The 18756-nt window shown below is 31.4% G+C and overlaps 2 protein-coding genes across 4 annotated transcripts in view; both read left to right on the plus strand.

Moving 5' to 3' along the window:
• Positions 1–455: 455 nt before the first annotated feature.
• LOC134827500 (phospholipase D2) lies at positions 456–5407 on the plus strand. Of its 2 annotated transcripts, none has more exons than XM_063840173.1 (6): positions 456–494; positions 1557–1926; positions 1985–2817; positions 2875–3110; positions 3271–4066; positions 4127–5407. In XM_063840173.1, the coding sequence occupies exons 2-6, from the start codon at positions 1562–1564 to the stop codon at positions 5377–5379; spliced, it is 3483 nt and encodes a 1160-aa protein (XP_063696243.1). In that variant the 5' UTR covers positions 456–494; positions 1557–1561; the 3' UTR covers positions 5380–5407. The 2 variants fall into 2 exon arrangements, with proteins under 2 accessions (XP_063696243.1, XP_063696242.1); XM_063840172.1 differs by lacking the exon at positions 456–494 and adding an exon at positions 557–866.
• A 1286-nt stretch (positions 5408–6693) lies between these two features.
• The window catches only part of LOC134827327 (uncharacterized), a 39946-nt gene continuing 27883 nt past the window's right edge, over positions 6694–18756 (plus strand). Inside the window, exons 1-2 of one of the 2 annotated variants that reach the window (XM_063839926.1) lie at positions 6694–7625; positions 18194–18279. In XM_063839926.1, coding sequence (XP_063695996.1) covers positions 7054–7625; positions 18194–18197 — 576 coding nt within the window. In that variant the 5' untranslated portion in view covers positions 6694–7053 and the 3' untranslated portion in view covers positions 18198–18279. Of the gene's footprint in view, positions 7626–18193; positions 18280–18756 lie in introns of those variants that run through there. The other variant, XM_063839925.1, reaches the window with a different exon arrangement.

The raw sequence follows: 18756 nt of genomic DNA on the forward strand, positions 1-18756 counted from the left end.
CGGAGTAGTCGCATACGAAAATGTAAACAACACACAGAGAGAGTATCCATTGAAAACATATGATGATGACGGAATTCTCAGTTGTTTGTTGTTAGCTGTTTCGGTTCAATGTGTTTCTACAGTTCTTTTTCAACATTTTGAGAGTAGTTTTGTTTGTAAAGTCAAGGCAGTCAGTGCGTGTTTTTGCCTTTCTTTTAAAAATATAATTTTTTACTCTTTATTGCATGGCAAATACACAAAAAAAGATGTGTCAGTAGTTTATTTGAATATTCGGGCTTTTTACGTGATTATTTTTGTTGTTTATTGTTATTGTAATTGTTATTTCGCTTAAAAGCGAGGAAAGAGTATATAAAATGTTGCAAAGTATCTTCCTCTAATGAAATAATAGTAAACGAAATTATTATCAAAACACAACTGTGTTTGGAAAAGATAATAAAACACGACGAGACAAGTTATCAGTGAATTGGATCCGAACACACGGCGAAACGAAACAGGTAGGCTCGCGTAAAAGAGTTCAAAGCTCGTATATTCGTCAGTTCACAACGAGACACGGCACACATTTGACTGAAATTCTTTTACATAATTATTTAAGAAAAATTCATACGTATTTATAAATAATAATCAGCGTGCACGTCAAGTCAAAATAAACTTGAGAATAACGTTGTGTAGTAAATAAAACTAATAAAAAATGTAGTAAAGAAAATCTCAGGGTCAACGAATCAATTTTGTGATTATCGTAGATTTGACAGTGTGAAACTTGAATTTAGTCATCACAAGACAAATATTGAAGTTAGAAGTGTAAATAATGGCTGTGAGTGCTGTGCCTCCGTTAAATCGAAGCATTTCGATGCTTCTTCAAAGCACAGGTAAAGCCAAAAAAAATGAATGTGTGTCAACTAAAAGGGCCGTTATTATTGTAACAAAAACTGTTTGTTGGCTCAAATTAAAGCGATTACGTCATTAAAACTCATATTATACCGCAATAAAGTCATATATTAAAAGACGAGTGACTTTCAACGATATATGTACGAAAAGACAAGACAACACACTGAAGTGCGGCTTCCTATGAATCATTTAAAAAATTGTTGCAAGTTTTATAAGAAAAGAACAAGTTGTTTATTTATGTGTGTACTATAAACGTTTGTTGTGTTTAGTATTTTTAATTAAAAGCGGGAAATATTTTGATATGTATCATATTGCGGAATTTTTTAAATTCCATCTGTTTGTCTTTGAAAAATGGAAAAAATTCTTATCATCATACTTTTTGTTGAAGGCAAAAAAATCAGTTTTTCATTAGCTAATTATTATTCTGCCGATATTGACTTCAAATGAAGAGATAACTAACTTGAAGTTATCCTGATATTTATCAGTTAATGACAAAATCGAAATTCTCGATGATAAGCAAAATATTTTTGTTATCGAAACAGGTGTTTTTTAACGATCTTCTTGCGAAAAATGAAAAGAAAGTTTTCTAATGAAACAAAATTCTTTTTGACGCCTTCTTTAAATTAACTTCAATTAATATTCATTAAATTTTTTCTTTTTTTAAATTTCAGAGGAAATGGCGAATCAAACAAAATCTAATCAAAATATAGCTGTAGAAGAAACCGTGAGACGTCATTCTGCCTTTGATTGTTTCCAACTGATCGAACAACAGTTTTCCCCTGATTCGGAGTTCGATGAAACTCTCGGTATCGAAGGTTTAGATGATGCTACTGTCATAACGATAGATGGCGAAAAACATATCGTCAATCGAACGCACGACGATGTTTTAGCACTCACGGAGATCCCGCATAGTACAATTTTCAATACCCCCGAAAAGTTTAAACAGAAACAGAGGAAATTGTTTCTGCCAAATGTTGATATTAACGTTGAGATTACCGACTTTGATCGGAATGTAACATATCATTTGCTGAATCCCAATTTGTGAGTCATGATTCTGATGATTGAATTGTAATTTTAATTGATTTTTTTTTATTCACAGATATACAATAACGTTGAAGCATGGACAATTTACGTGGCAAATTAAACGAAGATATACGGATTTTCAGAAATTGCACACACAATTGATGATGTTCAAAGCGTCGTTGAACTTTCCATTTCTCACAAAAGCACAAAAGGAGATTCGCGCAAGTTTTAGAGCGAAAGAAAATGATGCGACAAATGGAGAAGAGCAAAATGGTCAAACCACAATTATCGATGAGACAAAAAAGGATGAAAAAGATGGCAAAGTGAAAAAAGTAAAAAAGGGAGCTCTTCCGAGATTTCCCAATAAACCAGATGCTTTAGTGCCATTTGAATCAATTCCCGTTCGAATGAAACAACTCGAAGAATTTTTAAAGAATCTTCTCACAATTTCGATTTATCGTCAACATCCCGAAACTGTTGAATTTTTAGAAGTATCTCCGTTGTCGTTCATTTCGTCACTCGGAGGAAAAGGAAAAGAAGGCGCCTTGAAGAAGAGAAGCGGTTCAACAAGACCCGGACAATCGGGATGTGATTGTTTTGGATGTTTCAGTACAGATTGTTGTTTTCGTTGTAATCAATTTTGTACGACAGGCATGTGTTCGCGATGGAAAAACTCTTGGTTCTTCGTAAAAGACACATTTTGGGGATATATTAGACCAAAAGACGGAGTCGTGCGATGTGTTGGTTTATTTGATCAAGGATTTGATGTTTCGCAAGGAGTTTATAGCACAGGAATGAAGAATGGAATTCAATTGTACAATCACAGTAGATTTGTTATGTTAAAAGGCGCAACACGACGAAGCACAAAAGAATGGTTAGAGTATATTAAACATGTCGCAAATAATTCAGGTGAGTTTTTTCAACAAGATTTTTTTTTAAACAAAAATTCTAATAAGAATTTTTTAGCAAGTCAATTCGTGAAATCAAATCCGCACAATTCATTTGCACCTGTTCGTACGGGAATGAGCGCAGGATGGTTTGTTGATGGCGCAAGTTATATGTCGTGTGTTGCTGATGCCCTTGAAAGAGCTCAAGATGAAATTTACATTGCTGATTGGTGGTTAAGTCCTGAAATTTATATGAAACGCCCCGCAATTGATGGATTGTATTGGAGACTTGATAAAATTCTCCTTCGTAAAGCGGTAAAAAAATTATTTTTTGATGACATATTGAACGATTTAAAAAAAATATTTTAAAAAAATTTTTTTTTAAAAATTCCTTCAAAAATTATGAAAATAGACCAAAAAACGGTCATTTTTGATGAAATTTTTAACTTTTTTTTTTTATTTTGCCCCATCACAGAAACAAGGTGTTAAAATATTTGTCCTTTTGTACAAGGAAGTTGAAATGGCATTAGGAATTAACAGTTTTTACAGTAAACAACAGTTAGCTTCATTGCATGAGAATATTCGTGTTTTACGACATCCAGATCATGCGAGAGTTGGAGTCTTCTTTTGGGCGCATCACGAAAAATTAGTTATAATTGATCAAACATACGCCTTTGTTGGAGGAATTGATTTGTGTTACGGAAGATGGGATGATCATATGCATAGATTAACAGATTTGGGAAGTATTTCGACGCCTTTGCAAAATCCCATCACAATGTTAATCAAAGGAGCTTCGAATATGTTCACAAAAGCAACGGGAGTTGATACTGTAGATGCTTCGACTCCAATTCAGAGCAAACGTGTCGTGCAAATTGAAGATCCCGAAGACGCTTTTATGCGACAAGTTGCCGAACTTAAACCAGGTCAAAAGCAAAACACGCCGGAAATGGAGAGAAAAAATCGATTATCAGCAGTAAAAGATAAAGTCAAAACAAAAGGACGTGATTTCATGAATTTGTTATCTTTGAACGAGTCGGAAATTGTTGCGCCGGAAAGTGCGACAAAGAAGGGAAAAGACGATGTTTGTAGAAATTTGCATTTTAACGATGATGAAATAAAAGAAGCTTCTTGTGCAGGCGTCGAAGATCCATCTCAAAAGTACACAGATCCCATGGTTGAAACGTTAACGGGACAGGCAAAACTTTGGATTGGAAAAGATTATTGCAATTTCATCTACAAAGATTTCATTAATCTTGATATGCCTCATGATGGTAAGAAATTTTTAATTTTTTTTTTTTTCATAAAATTTTAATTCAATTTTTTTTTTGTAGATTTTGTCGATCGTACTCAAACCCCCCGAATGCCATGGCATGATATTGCAACAGTTGTTGTTGGTGCCTCAGCTCGTGACGCTGCTCGTCATTTCATTCAACGATGGAATTCAGTGAAATTAGAAAAAGCTCGTGATAACTTATCATATCCATATCTCATGCCTCGTACATATCAAGAGATCAAAATTGATCCGAATTTCATATCAATTCCCTTGAGTCGAGTAACGTGTCAAGTTCTTCGATCGTCGTCATCTTGGAGTGCAGGATTTTTAGATCCTGAATATGTTGAACAATCAATTCACGAAGCCTACATCGATACAATTACAAAAGCGCAGCATTACATTTACATCGAAAATCAATTCTTCATTAGTTTGGAAAGGGGAAATTTAAATGTTCGAAATGGAATTGCAGAACGGCTATTTGAACGAATTATGCGAGCTGTGAAGGAAAATAAAGTTTTTCGTGTTTTCGTTGTAATGCCTTTACTTCCGGGCTTCGAAGGAGACGTTGGCGGAACAACAGGAAATGCTGTTCGTGTAATAACGCATTGGAATTATTCTTCCATCAATCGAGGAAAATACTCTCTTATTCAACGTTTGATCGCGGCAGGCGTCGAAGACCCCTTTCAATACATTACTTTCCACAGTTTGCGAACGCATTCAGTATTAGATGGTTTTCCCATCACCGAACTCATTTACGTGCATTCCAAGTTGCTAATTTGCGATGACAAGACAATTATTTGCGGATCAGCAAACATCAACGATCGTTCGCTCATCGGAAAGCGAGATTCAGAAGTTGCGGTTATCATTCAAGACGAAGCCTTCGAGGATGGGCGCATGAATGGAGAAACTTTCCCATCGGGACTCTACGCAGGACGTTTACGGAGATTCTTGTTCAAAGAACATTTGGGAATTTTAGAGCCGAAACCGCATCAACGACAAATCGACGTCACGGATCCCATTTCGGATCAATTTTACAACGGGATTTGGCGAAGAACGTCAAACAGAAATACACGCATCTTTGACGAAGTCTTCCATTGTATTCCGACCAACAATACGGAAACGTTTGTGCAATTGAAGAGCTATTTGGAAGAGGATCCTCTGTGCAAAACGGATGTTAAAGCTGCCGAAAAACGTATCGAACAAATTGAAGGATATCTAGTCGATCTTCCATTGGAATTCCTCAAAAAGGAAGTTCTTACGCCGCCTGCTACAAGCAAAGAAGGAATCATGCCAATCTCTTTATGGGTTTAGATAGGAATTTTTAATTAAATAAAAATAAGGCCGCTCCAAATGAAAATCAAAAATAAAGTCCGATGCCCCATTTTAAAAGTCAAAAATCCAGTGGGGCAAAATAAAAAAAAAAGTTAAAAATTTCATCAAAATTGATCGTTTTTTGTTGTATTTTCACTAAATTTCAAGATTTTTCAAAAAAATTTATAAAAAATTTTCAATCATTTTAATTTTTGCTTTGAAAATCATATTTTAAAAAAAAAATTTTTCATAAAATAAAAATTTTTTTTTCAAATTTTTCGGACAGTTATTTTTTAAAAAATTTTAATTTTTCAATTTTTAACTTAAAATGATCTTAAATCATTTTTTAATATGAGAGTTCCAAAGAATTTATTCAAAAATGTTTGGTCAAAAATTGCTAAAATTTTGTCATTTTGTATGAAAATAAGTATTTCAAATTTTTTTTTTTATTTTGCCCTCCCCCTCATTTTATTTTCAAAAATTTTGGACTTTATTTTTGATTTTCATTTGGAGCGGCCTAATTTCAAAATAAAATTTTTTAAAATTTCGGATAAAAAATGAGGAGTACAAAATTAAAATAACTGTCGTTTAAATTCAAAAATTTTGGAAATTCATCATTTTCATTCGTCTCAGAATGAACTTAAATTTCAAATAATAATTACGTTAAAAGCATTTTGAGCTTTCGATATAGGAAGTACTTCATTCATTTCATTTATTTCCGTCGTGTTTTTCGAAGAAATTTTCACATTTTCGAATAAATTTCGAACATGAATGATTTTTCGTGAAATTTTGTATTAAAAAAAGTTATTCGAAATTCATGAAAATCCATTCCATATGGAGAGACAAAAATAAAATCAATTGCAAGCATTTTCGCATTTAATTAAGTGTCCCACAAACGCACCGCGAGAGAGATGGCATTTTGTGTATCGCAGTGCGAGCAGCTGTGATATGTTCTAACATATTGTTCGTCGTGTACAGTTACCGCTTTAGGAAAGCTTCGTATTTTCGTCGTTCGAATACCTACAACAATATGTTAATACAGTACGACGACGACGAGACAGGTTTCCCCATGTGTTTCGTGCTCGCAAGTATTTGAAAAATGAGCAAACTCTCGGCGCACAAATTCACCTCAGCAATTCAACACACCACACATTTCGACGGTTCATTCAGTTGTTTTGCTCGCTGTGTGTCTCATTTATAGTTAAGTTGTTCAGGAAAGATGGTGTCGTGTTCAATGTTCTTACATACACAAGGGGAAAAATTCCAATATCATACTTTTAGTGCTTAAAAACATTACGTTTTCCTTGAGAACCGCATTACGGGAAAATTTATGGTTTTGCAGTTTCGAGTGACATCGAGTTATTTTGGTGAAAATCTGCGAAAAAAACTTATCAGGAAACAAATTTTTTAATAGTCGTACGACGACGACGACGACGACGAGTAAAGTCATCGCGAGTGAGCGAGCAAACAGCGTGAATAAATAAACTGCACTTGAAAGGCGGTTATTATTATGTGAATTGTATGTGAAGCAAAAAATTGTATGAAATAATAATACGCAAGAAAGAAAGAGTAAAAGAGAAGATTATTCAATAGAGAATAAATAATGCAACAGCAAAATAATGCATAAAAATTGAAAGAATAAAAACAGAGTGAAATTGTAAACAACAGAGCATAATGGATCCCGAGAAGAATAAGTTTCCGCCGAAATTTACAGCTCCCTTAACTGTCGCCTCGACATCGATTACGCCGATTGTCGTTGTGAATAGCAAGGCAGTGCGCGAACAAGCCAACAACATTCTAAACAACAATCCGAATCTAAACAAATCTCTTGCGGCAAGTTTCCAACTAATCAAAGATAAATTCGATAATCTAAAGTGTACAAGTGCTAATTTCAGTGCATTGAATGGCAAACAAAGTTTTAGTATTAAGAATAACAATAACAGTGCTAAGAAGCATGACACAAGTGTGCTCTTCAATAGTAATAAAAACTTGTCCATATCTGTGTCATCCGTATCAATGTTGCACAAACAACAAACGATCACAGGATTAACGAAAGGTTCGACCACAATTACGCCCAAGAAGGATATTATGCCGAGTCCTGCTGTTCCCGCGTTATTATCGCCGAAACATTTGCTGAAAAATAAGCCCGGCATCACGTTGACAAAGTTGCAGAGAGATTTGCAAGACATCGAAGATCGCAAGAAACGATGCGCCGATCGATATGACTCGTCAGAATCATCAGACAGGTATGTATAACAAGTTCACTGACTCCCTAAAATTTGCGTTGCATCATTAACTCTTATCATAATTTCCATCATCCTTCGAAATTTTTCGGACAATTTTTAATTATCACAATTTCCTTTTTGTCAAAACTTTTTCTTTTTCTTTTTTTTTTTTTTGTTGTGTACACGAGACGTCGACATCGAGGAAACTTAGGAAATAAAGAGGAAGATACTCGACAGCAAAGTTTAAATAAAAAATATATAAAATACAAAACGTGATATTAGTGCCGTCGCTCGTTCGTTGTTTTCACTGTCCGTCGTCGTGTTTCGTCGATTCTTTGTGTTCATTTGCTTTCCTCTTTCTTCATTTGTGTGTTTTTTGTTCTGCGTTTCTCATTCCATTCTCGCAACACGACACGAAACAACCTTATAAGATATTTCATCGACCAAAAGAAGAAGACGACAACGTTCCTCTGTGCATGACAGAAATTCCTGCGTACAAGCATTACGGTAGAAATAATGTCGAATCGTACGAAAAGCATTTTTATTCCTTTTCTCACACACGAACAGAGAACCTGACTTAGCAATTCCCGTAACACCCGTAAAGCTCTTCAAATAAATTTTTGAGACGAAGAAAGATGATGGTTCACGTTGATGATGATGATGATAAAATCTCTCGTCGTCCTAAAATGTGTTTTTAAAGGAAATTTTGCGGTTACACTCACATGTACAAAATTTAATCCAAATTCCCTTCTTTAGTGTTGCACCGTAAAATTTGTTTGTCTGATGCTCAATAAAACAATATAAATTAAATGATCTCAAGCTTCTTATGCACTAAAATTTTGTCTTCCTCGTCGACCCGATACTTTGTAACGACACAAGATGCAAACAAGAAGATGATGACTTTACACTTACTTTTGAGATTAAAATTGTGCTTATCTCTTTAACATAAGTGCCAAGACATGTAAAAAGGGGAGGATTGTCCTTCGTTCATGTCGTTACGTTGCCAAATTCACATTAAATTATTTGTTTATTTGGAACGAATTTAAATTAGCTCAAAGTGTTTTGTTCTTCTTTTGTTTCCTCTCTCAAACAAGAACCAATTACTCTAATTTATAATAAAACAAAGTAATCCACACTCTGACAGGTTAACAAAGACAATTATTTACGACATTTATTTATCAAAATTACCTGTCTCGTATCTGTCGACAGTTTTGTCATGAACCAAACAAAAAAAAAAATTTTTTTTTTTGAGAGAAAGATCAATAAATTTTAAAATACCTTGCCCAACAAAATTTTAAATTTAAGTTCACTGTCGATGTTGAATGTGACCATGACTCCGTATACGCGACGTTCTTAATGTTCGTTTATATGTCACATCTCATCATATACACAAAACCGAACATTTTTCGCGTTTATTATTATATTTTATTTTTTATTCAATAAAACGTTCGTATATGTGCCAAAATAATTTAAAACGTATCTCGAGAATAAATATTTTGAGAGTGAGAGAGAATTGATCAATTTCAATGCAAAATTTGCTGTAAAATAGCATCGTTGAAATACAAAACATAAAATAATGACTCAACTGTCATTACTTAAATATTACAGATTAACTGATTATATACAAAAACTTTTGATCTCATGAACAAAATATTTGTATTTATTTGCGGTAGGTTTTTAAATCAGGTTTAAATATAAGTATTTATCGTCATGCGGTACGAAATATTTGTATGAAACAATACAAAAAAAAAAACATGAGAAACAGAAGCGATAACAAGTTTCAAGTCTCTCTCTCTGTTTCACACACACAAATTTTTAACAAATTCTTAAATTTTTCGTCTTCTCTCTGACAAAAACGCTTTGTTATTATTATTAATGTACGAGATATAAAGATCTCATATCACTTGTGCAAACGAAGCGTCACAGACATAAATAATAAACCAAAAATAGCAAAAAACCGTTCTGTTGTCGTCATCTCTTCAAAAAAAAAAAAATGTAGACTCTAATACATAGTACGATAAAGTGCAAAATATAGGCACGGCAATTATTATTATTTAATAACGCGGTAAACAATTTTTTTTATGCAATGTACGATATTTTATATGAGGAACGAGTGTTATTTATTTAGTTTTCACTTTCAACTCATTTTTGCTTATTTATGACGACATGAACACGATTTGTAGTAAAAAGTAATTATTTTTGCTCGCGTTATCGGGTTTTGCCGCCGTTCTCACGTCTCACGGAATAAGGCCGCTCCAAATGAAAATCAAAAATAAAGTAGCCCCGTCTAAAGAACGACATGTATGGGGCAAAATAAAAACCGCATTTCGAAAATTTGCATAAAAATCTTTGCTTTTCGTATTTTCATAATTTTTCAACCCCTCATTTTTAGAAATTTTTTTAAAAAGCCCTAAATTTTTCAATAATTTTTTCGTAATTTCATAAATTTTATTATTTAATTTTTTTGTTACAAAATTACTGAATTTATTTTTCAAATATTTTTGACAGTTATTTTTTATGAATTTTTTTCATCTTTAATTTTTAATATTTATGTTCTCTATTTTCAAATTTTCTCACCTCATTTCAAATTTTAACTCCTCAAAAAAATTTTAAATAAAAAATATTTAACACTCAAATTCCAAACCTCACAACCCAAGGGACTGCCCACATTTTTTTTTTTATTTTCAGGGTCCTCCCATTTTATTTTAAAAACGACTTTATTTTTGATTTTCATTTGGAGCGGCCTGCATTTTTTCTTCGAAATGCGGTAAAAAAGACCTTGACTCAAACGGAATAAATTAGCAAAGCACAGTGCAATTGATCACAATTTAGGACGTAACGGGCACATTATTTTAGAAACACATGTTACAAATGTCCAATTTCATTATTATTAATAACATTATTTACAAACAAAACACACACAAACACTCGAATCACATTTCAGAAAAGGGACAAAAATGGTTTAATATGCAAACGATTATTTATTGTCAAATTTATTTTCAATTTAATTTTTCACCGTAAATTCCCATACATATTGTGTTTTTTCATGTGTGTAAGAGAAACTTGATAAAATTAGTCCCTAAACAAAAAACCCTAAAATATCAATTTTCGTATACATATGGAATTTAGAAAATGTTAGATTTAGGCATTTTTGAATTTCCTCGGGGAAATTAGTCATTAACAGTTTTCGATGGTTCTTTTTTGAAGTACAAAATTCTACAAAGTTTAATTTTATTTAAAGATAACGAGAGGAGCGAGTTATTGGAAAAGTTTTAATAGTTCTTGAATAGAGTTTTCAATTTTTTTTTTTACTTGAAACTTTACCTAAAAATACCATCATCATCATTCCTTCTTTCTGCAATACGAACTTAGACTGACTGAAACTACCTCTAAACAAAAAACGCGAATCTCCAACACAGTGCGAACGCAAAAAAAGAACGTAATAATAAGTACGTATTCATTCGACGACTTGACTTGATCATCGTTCGTTTCTGCCACAAATGCACATACGGAACTCGATTAACCGAACGAATCGAATGGGAGTACATTGCTCTCTTTTCGCATTTCATATGTAGTACCTACCTATATGAAGTAGTTAGAATACTATAATCGTCGCGCCTGTTTGTTGCCAGCTTTTGTTGAATTTTTTATTATTACAGTAGGTCGTAAGAATATTGTTTTTTTTTCTTCTCTATGCAAAAAATTGCAAATCTTTCTCACTACATTGGTTTGTACAGATTTATACGCAATAATCGTGATTTTTTCTTATACTTTTTTTTTTTTTTTTGAGAAAGAAGAGATGACGACGTAAAGTAGTCTTCTCATTGCTCTGCAATACAAAAATATTTAGGCCGCTCCAAATGAAAATCAAAAATAAAGTCCAAAATTTTTTAAAATAAAATGGGGGGGGGGGGGCAAAATAAAAAAAAAAGTTTTGAAATACTATTTTCATACCAAAAGACAAAATTTTATCAATTTTTAAGCGTTAAATAATATTTTGATGTTTTTTTTACTATTTACGTTGAAATTGGCTTATTTAAAATAGATTTTCGAATATTTCATATTAAAAATTAAAGAAAAAAAATTCATAAAAAATAACTGTCAAAAAAATTTGAAAAAAAATTTAATAATTTTATGAAAAATATTTTTAGAGAAGAAAATTTATGATAAAATATGATTGCCAAAACAAAATATTAGAAAAAATTGAAAATTTTTCAAAAAATTGTTGGAAATTTTCTTGAAAAATTATGAAAATACACCCAAAAACGGTAATTTTTGGTTAAATTTTTAACTTTTTTTTTATTTTGCCCCTTTGGATTTTCGACTTTTAAAATGGGGCATCGGACTTTATTTTTGATTTTTATTTGGAGCGGCCTTACCGATAGAAAAAATGAGTATTTTATACAGCAACAAAACTTGCTGCAATATTTTAGCGCGGAATGTTTTTTTTCGGTATGGAATGATATGAAATGAGAAATTCTTGCCAAGTAATTTTTTGTACATTAGGAAACCTTGAACCTTGATGTTTTTTGTTGTTGTTGTGTGTGAAATTATTGTTTATGAAGCGAAAGTTAATATTCCTGATGATGACTGAGCCCTTTTCCCTTTATGACTTCCTGTTTTTCGCGCTTCATAAAAAAAAATAAAATGTGAGTTTCACACAAAAGATCACAAAAAATGGAACACACACTGCGTTAATGTTCATATATATAAGTTTTTTGTATTTTTTTTTTTTTTTTTTTTTTTTGATGCAACTCCTACTAAATGTTTTATTATTAGGACTTTCATTCATTTTTGATTCGTCACAGAGCGAGTGAGTAATGTATCCAATGATGCTTTTTGTAGTATTAATATAATAAAACATAATGCGAGTAGGGAGTGAGAGTCTGCGGAAAGAGAGTATTAAAACGGTAGCTGTGGCGTTTCCCATGGTAATGGATTGGGATCAAGTATCAAAAAATAATTGTGTTATTCTTTTTGACGGGATTTTTTTGGTAGGTAGTTCACGATGGGATAAAATAACAGCAGCAGCAGCAGCCATTTTATGTGAACATTTTTTGTGTGTGTGTGATATTTTATTTAATCATCTGATTTTACCTCATTCGCCCGTCGTCGTCGTCGTCGTCGTTCGATAGTGAAAGAGAGGTTCTATATGTGCTTTGCTTGGAAAGGATCAAAACGTTAATATACATTTGGCCAAACTTCGAGCAAGGGGATGGAGAGCAACGTCGAGGGGTGACGACAACGTACGTCGCCGACAACGAAACAAATCTGTGCTATTTATTTTTGGTTGTTGTAAATGTCGTTAATGTTATGGGATAATGTTTTTATGGCTCTTGACAAAAAATGCAGTGAATTTTTTCCGTGTATCATTTCTCTTTTTTAACCATTGAGGAGTGTCTGAAGCTTAACTCGCAGGACAAAAGTCACGAAAAAAAAAATGAGGATGGAGAAGATATTTCCGGAAAGTTTTCCTCCTTTTGTGGCGAATTTCGTGCGAATGCAAAACCTGTTCCCTTAGTTAGTTAGGTGTGTGTATTGTACAAAAACCTGTAATATTACAAAAAAAAAGTCTTTAGTTTTTTTTTTAACATGCGATAAATGTTGCGTGTGCATGTTTTTTTTGTACAGCACGTTCGTGGTTCGCGCATACAGAAAGCGGGACCATGTGTGGCTATTAAGGAAGATGAAAAGACATAAAAAGACGAGACAGAAACGATAATTATACGTATTTGCTGCGTGCAAGTGCATATGTATATATGCGAATAGGGCACGAACAACAAAATATGTTACACGAAGAAAAACGGAAAATAATAACAATAATAATAAAACATCTGATAATAATGTTGACAACATGTGATTTGTGTTTTAATTTAATTGGAAGTGCAATAAATTAGTGTATGGGTAAGAAGATTTTTGCATGCGAAATTGCACATCATCAAACAGAAATGCACGTCTGGAGTCGCAATCGTTTAAATTTAGGACAAATGATGTCAGAACGCGATGAATAGATAAAGTTGTTCATTTCATTAAAATTTAGGCCGCTCCAAATTTTTTTTTTGAACTTTTTGTCCCATGCCCCATTTCAAAAGTCGAAAATCCAATGGGGAATTTTCTTCTCTAAAATTTTTTTTCAAAAAAATTATTTTTCAAAATTTTTCGATAGTTATTTGTACGAAATTTTTTTTTTTATTTTTATTTTTTTTTTTTTTTATTTTTTTAACTTTTTGTCCGAAATAAAAAAAAAAAGTTGAAAATATCATCAAAATTGACCGTTTTTGGCCTTTTTTCAAATTTTTTAAAGAAATTTTTAAAAAATTTTTCAAAAAATTTTAATTTTTAAGAAATTTTGTATTGAAAAACGAAATTTAACATGAATTTTCTTCTCTAAAAATTTTTTCAAAAAAATTATTTTTCAAAACTTTTTGACAGTTATTTTTATGAATTTTTTTTTTTTAAATTTTTGACTTGAAATACTCTGATATAAATTTTTAATTAAAAAATCTCAATGTAGATACCACAAAAAAAAACTAAAATATTTATTAACAGCCAAAAATTGTTTAAATTTTTGCATTTTGTATGAAAAAGTATTTCAAAACTTTTTTTTTTATTTTTTTGCCCCCCCCATTTTGAAAAAAAGTTTTTGGGACAAAAAGTTCGAAAAAAATTTGGAGCGGCCTTATATATTTTTTTGAAGTGCATCAATATTGACTCTTCTTTTACTCTCTATCTCTCTCTCGAAAGAGACCCGACGATGCTTGATGATGGATACATGAAAAACGTTTTAATTATCATCGGACTTTGACGATGACGGGAGTTAAGAGGACAAACAATCAGAAAAGCGCAAAGAAAGAGATGAAATTAAACACCGCTCGCCGCCATGAGCATAAAAAGTTATGACATAGGCGGCAGTTGGGAGCCGTTTTGTGACAAACAACGCAAGTTTTGTGTCTCGCACAATAATAAAGAAATGCATTCAAGCTGCACTGTTATCTTGATTTTGTAAATCTTTCATCATCTAACTTCTTTTTGTTTTAATTCCTCTCTTTGTGTGTGTGTTGATGCATTTTTTTTTCCTTTTTTTTTCAATGTATAAATATAAATTTTATATAAACATATTTTTTTCTGTGTTTGTAAACTAAATATATACATCGTCTAACCAGTTATTTATTCCTCTTCGTGCACTTTGTCGAGTCATTTGAACTTTAGATGAATGCGTGAATGAAACACGGTCAAAAAGAATACGAAGATAGTTATTTTTCTGCATCTAACTAAATTGTGTTTATGTAAGAAGGAACAGAAACAGAGGAAGAGAGAGCAAAATATTGCTTGAAGGCACAGCGAATGTCGGAAAAGCATCTCTCGCAACATTTTTTTTTTTTTTTTACGAAAAACGAGAGATTCTGACTAAATAAAAAGCAAGTGAAGATGAAAACAGAAAAAAATAACAGTTTAAAACACCCTTGAGCGAAATGCATTACTACTACGAGACATATTATTTAGGATCCATTTCACGATGTTGCACGATGTTTCGAGAAACACTTAAGCGATCCCTTTTTTATCCAATTTATGAACTCAAAGACATTTTTTTTTGCTGTGTTTTGTCCACTGCATAACCATAACAACATCATAACAGGTACAGGACAGGGAGAGAAACGAACGAAAAATTATTCAAATACTTCTGGAATTTACATTCCCTTTACCTACTGCTACTGCATACTTCAGAGCATGGGACAACGACACATTGTTACCAAAAATTTTACGAAAATTTTAATATAATAAATATTTCGATTGGCATTTGAGAATCTGCATCACATCACAACAACATCCTTTTCCCATCAATTTGGATTATAACACACAAAAATCTGCTGACTCCTTTTGACATTCGACAGCAGCAACAAAAACGATGTCTGACAGTAGCAAGGTCCGTAACAAACGATTAGCAATAAAGAAACGAGAATATTATTAAAAAAAAGTGGGTAAGCAACAGCAAAACAGGTTTCTTCTCTTTGAACATTGCAACATTAAGCATTGTTTGTGTTGTAGGTACAAGACTCCCAAATGGTCGATTTAATTTCTAATAAAAATAAAGGATCGACTATTGACTTCTTGCTCACTAAAACGGAAGACGCACACACGTTAATCTTTAAAACAAAAAAAAAAGTTTCCTGAGGGGAATGCGATTTTTTATTAAATTTTTGATTGAAAATGCTACACGGTACATACCTTGCGTGTGAAAAATGGCGAGCATTAAATTCCCATTTTCCATTAAGCCGGTAATGCCAAAATGAAAATAGCTTTTGGCGACAACGAAGTGACAAAATGTGTATGAAAATTTTAAAGTCTGTTTTTGAAGACATTATCGTGCCTCGATGTTAGAAACAAAAGATCCCATAAGATAATGCCGTAAGTAAATTTATTCAATGTCCCGATTCCTTTCTGCTTTCTTTTGTGTAACACACTACTATTTACATTTTGCCGAGACAGGCAAAGAAAGTCCTCTTAAAAAGGATTTAACGACGACACGTTATTCATGATACGAGATTTGTTTGGGAAAAGGGTTGGACATTTCTTTTCTTTTTATTGTTCTACTTTTACGATTCAATCGTCTTCTTGCCAAACAAACTTGACCGCAAAACCAAAAAGCAGCAGTTGGTTAAGTTTATCTTCATTACTGTTGAATGTTTTATGTCTTTTGTGTATGATGGGTGATAATAATTATATGAATTTATTTTCTGCTTCACGCAAAAAAAATTAAAACGGAGATATTCCATGGAAAATAGAAAGGAGATTGACAAAACAAAAGCGGTTTTGTGTGATGTGGTTTTCCTTTGATAAGTTTTGTTAAAGGTTCGTTGCGGGAAAGTGAATCATCGCCTGAAAGCTTATTATTTTTATTAAAAGCTCACTCATACAAAATGTAACAGCAAAGTAGTTGGAATGAAACGTGTTTTCTTCATCTGCTTGTTTTTTTCTCGTTCGTTCTTTACAATTTTTATAAGAATTTTTATTATTAATGAGTTACAAGTGTAAGACTGGTTCGTGCGATATTCCTCTTTGACTCATGCAGACACAAAACGAGAAGAACGAAAGTAACACAAGAAGGCTGAAACATTTTTATCTATGTTGTATCTCCAATTCTTTTCCGTACATGTGATGAATACTAACTTTTAAATGCTTCAAACTAGTTAACAACATTCTAATAGATACATGGTCAATGACCCTTTTATTATTTTATAATATTTACGATTTTTACGAAATACGTCACTTTTCGAAAAATTTAATTTAACAGTAATTTTTCATATTTTTTTTTTCAAATAATTATATAATAATTTTTTTCTATTTTTCATTTTTTTTTTAAATTAAATATTGAACTATATAAATTAAATTAAATATTTAAATATATATGAACATATTTTTTTCTGATTTTCATTAATTAAAAAAAAAGTTCAAGTTAATTTTCATAGAAAAAAATATTTTTTTTTTATGATAAGGCGAATAAATTTAATATATAAATTTTTTGTCCCCATTTTCGGATTTTGTCGAAAAAATTCAGGGGGAAAAATAAAAATTAAATATAAAATACAAATATTTTTGACATATTTTGGAATTTTTATATTAAAAAATCATGAAAAATTATTGTTTATGGTAAAATTATACAAAAAACTAAAGAAATTTGCTAATTTACGACATTTTCTATTGAAATGTTGAAAAACATTTTTTTTTAAAATCACGTGACCAAAATTATTATTTTTCAAAAATTTTTATTTTGGGAGATTTTGTTGATTTTTCTTTACTTTTAAGTTCAAATTTTAAAATAATATAAATTAAAATTAAATAAATGTTAAGAATCAACGTTTAACGTCTAAAAACGTTAAAAAATTAAAAACAAAAAATTCAAAAATATTTATTTTTTTATCCCCCCCCCCTTGAGAAAATCCTCATGGGACAAAAAATGAAAATATTAAATTTATTCGCCTAAGTTAAAAGTTAATTTTCATATTTTTTTCTGATTTTCATTAATTAATAAAAAGTTCAAGTTAATTTTCATTTAAAAAAATTTTTTTTTATGATAATTTAATTATCTTCTTCTTTTTGCATTATTATTTTTTTTGTTTTTTAAAAATATTTATAAAATATAGTTTTTACCTTTTATGCTTTTTAACAAAAAAAAAAATGTTTCATATTTTTCAAAAGATGTCTGAACAAAACGTAACTTGTTGTTCTAACTTCTTAAAAAATTTTAACATAAAATATTATGTGACATATATTAGTAATGTTGTTCGTGTGTCATGTAAACGAATGTCACATCACATGAACGATAACGTCCGGTTTAAATAGATCACATTTACATAAATGAACATAAATGTTTACTGAGGCAGATGATTGTTGTTTGTTTATGTTAACATTCATTTAAATAGAAACAAAAAAAGTTTTTCGTTCGTTTTCTCTTGTGTGGTTCAAGAATACTATTAAAAATACATAACATGAAAAAAAATGAACTTTTGATGATAATTTACTTTACTTTTCTTCATGGTAATTTATGGACATTTCTAATAAAAGTTTTTCTGTTTAATTTTTCTTTGCAGGTAAATATTGATTTATTGTACAAAGTAAACATCATTTTTTCGGAAGCATCTCCCTCCTCCTTCTTCTTCTTATTAAAAAAAGACGAAAAATGTAAATATTAAAGGGACATCATTTCATTAGCAGTTAGCAGCAAGAAGTAAGTTTATGAATACACTGATCAAACAGAATTATGGTAATAATTGACTCAAAAGAGCAAAGTACTGCAGCTTTTTACATTTTTTTTTCTCTCGAAAAAAATTGTAATTATGTTTCCATCCATTGCAAACAAATTTTATGTTCACGGTAATTGCAAAAGTAATCTTCATCAAAAATCTAGCAAATTACTCGTTCATCAACATTCTTACGTTCCGCTAGTTTTGCACACACACTTTATGCACAAACACACAAAAAACTGCAATTCAATGTTAGTAGAGTACATTAAAGCGTATGCAATAGATGCGAATATAAAAATATAAAATAAAGTGTTGGCAGTGAATGAATGAGTGTCGTCGTACAACTTCGACGGTCATTTTTTGCAGTGTTCGTCGTCGTCGTCGCATACAAACGCAATTTTAAACAAATA

Source organism: Culicoides brevitarsis, chromosome 1 (assembly GCF_036172545.1).
Source record: "Culicoides brevitarsis isolate CSIRO-B50_1 chromosome 1, AGI_CSIRO_Cbre_v1, whole genome shotgun sequence".
NCBI classification, from domain to species: domain Eukaryota; kingdom Metazoa; phylum Arthropoda; class Insecta; order Diptera; family Ceratopogonidae; genus Culicoides; species Culicoides brevitarsis.

What these genes read in the sequence shown, in the direction of transcription:
- LOC134827500 (XM_063840172.1), top strand. Translation starts at nt 806, where the DNA reads ATGGCTGTGAGTGCTGTGCCTCCGTTAAATCGAAGCATTTCGATGCTT. An exon ending in CATTTGCTGAATCCCAATTT is followed by an intron (nt 1,927 to 1,984) that starts GTGAGTCATGAT and finishes TTTTATTCACAG; the next exon opens with ATATACAATAACGTTGAAGC. An exon ending in TCTTGATATGCCTCATGATG is followed by an intron (nt 4,067 to 4,126) that starts GTAAGAAATTTT and finishes TTTTTTTTGTAG; the next exon opens with ATTTTGTCGATCGTACTCAA.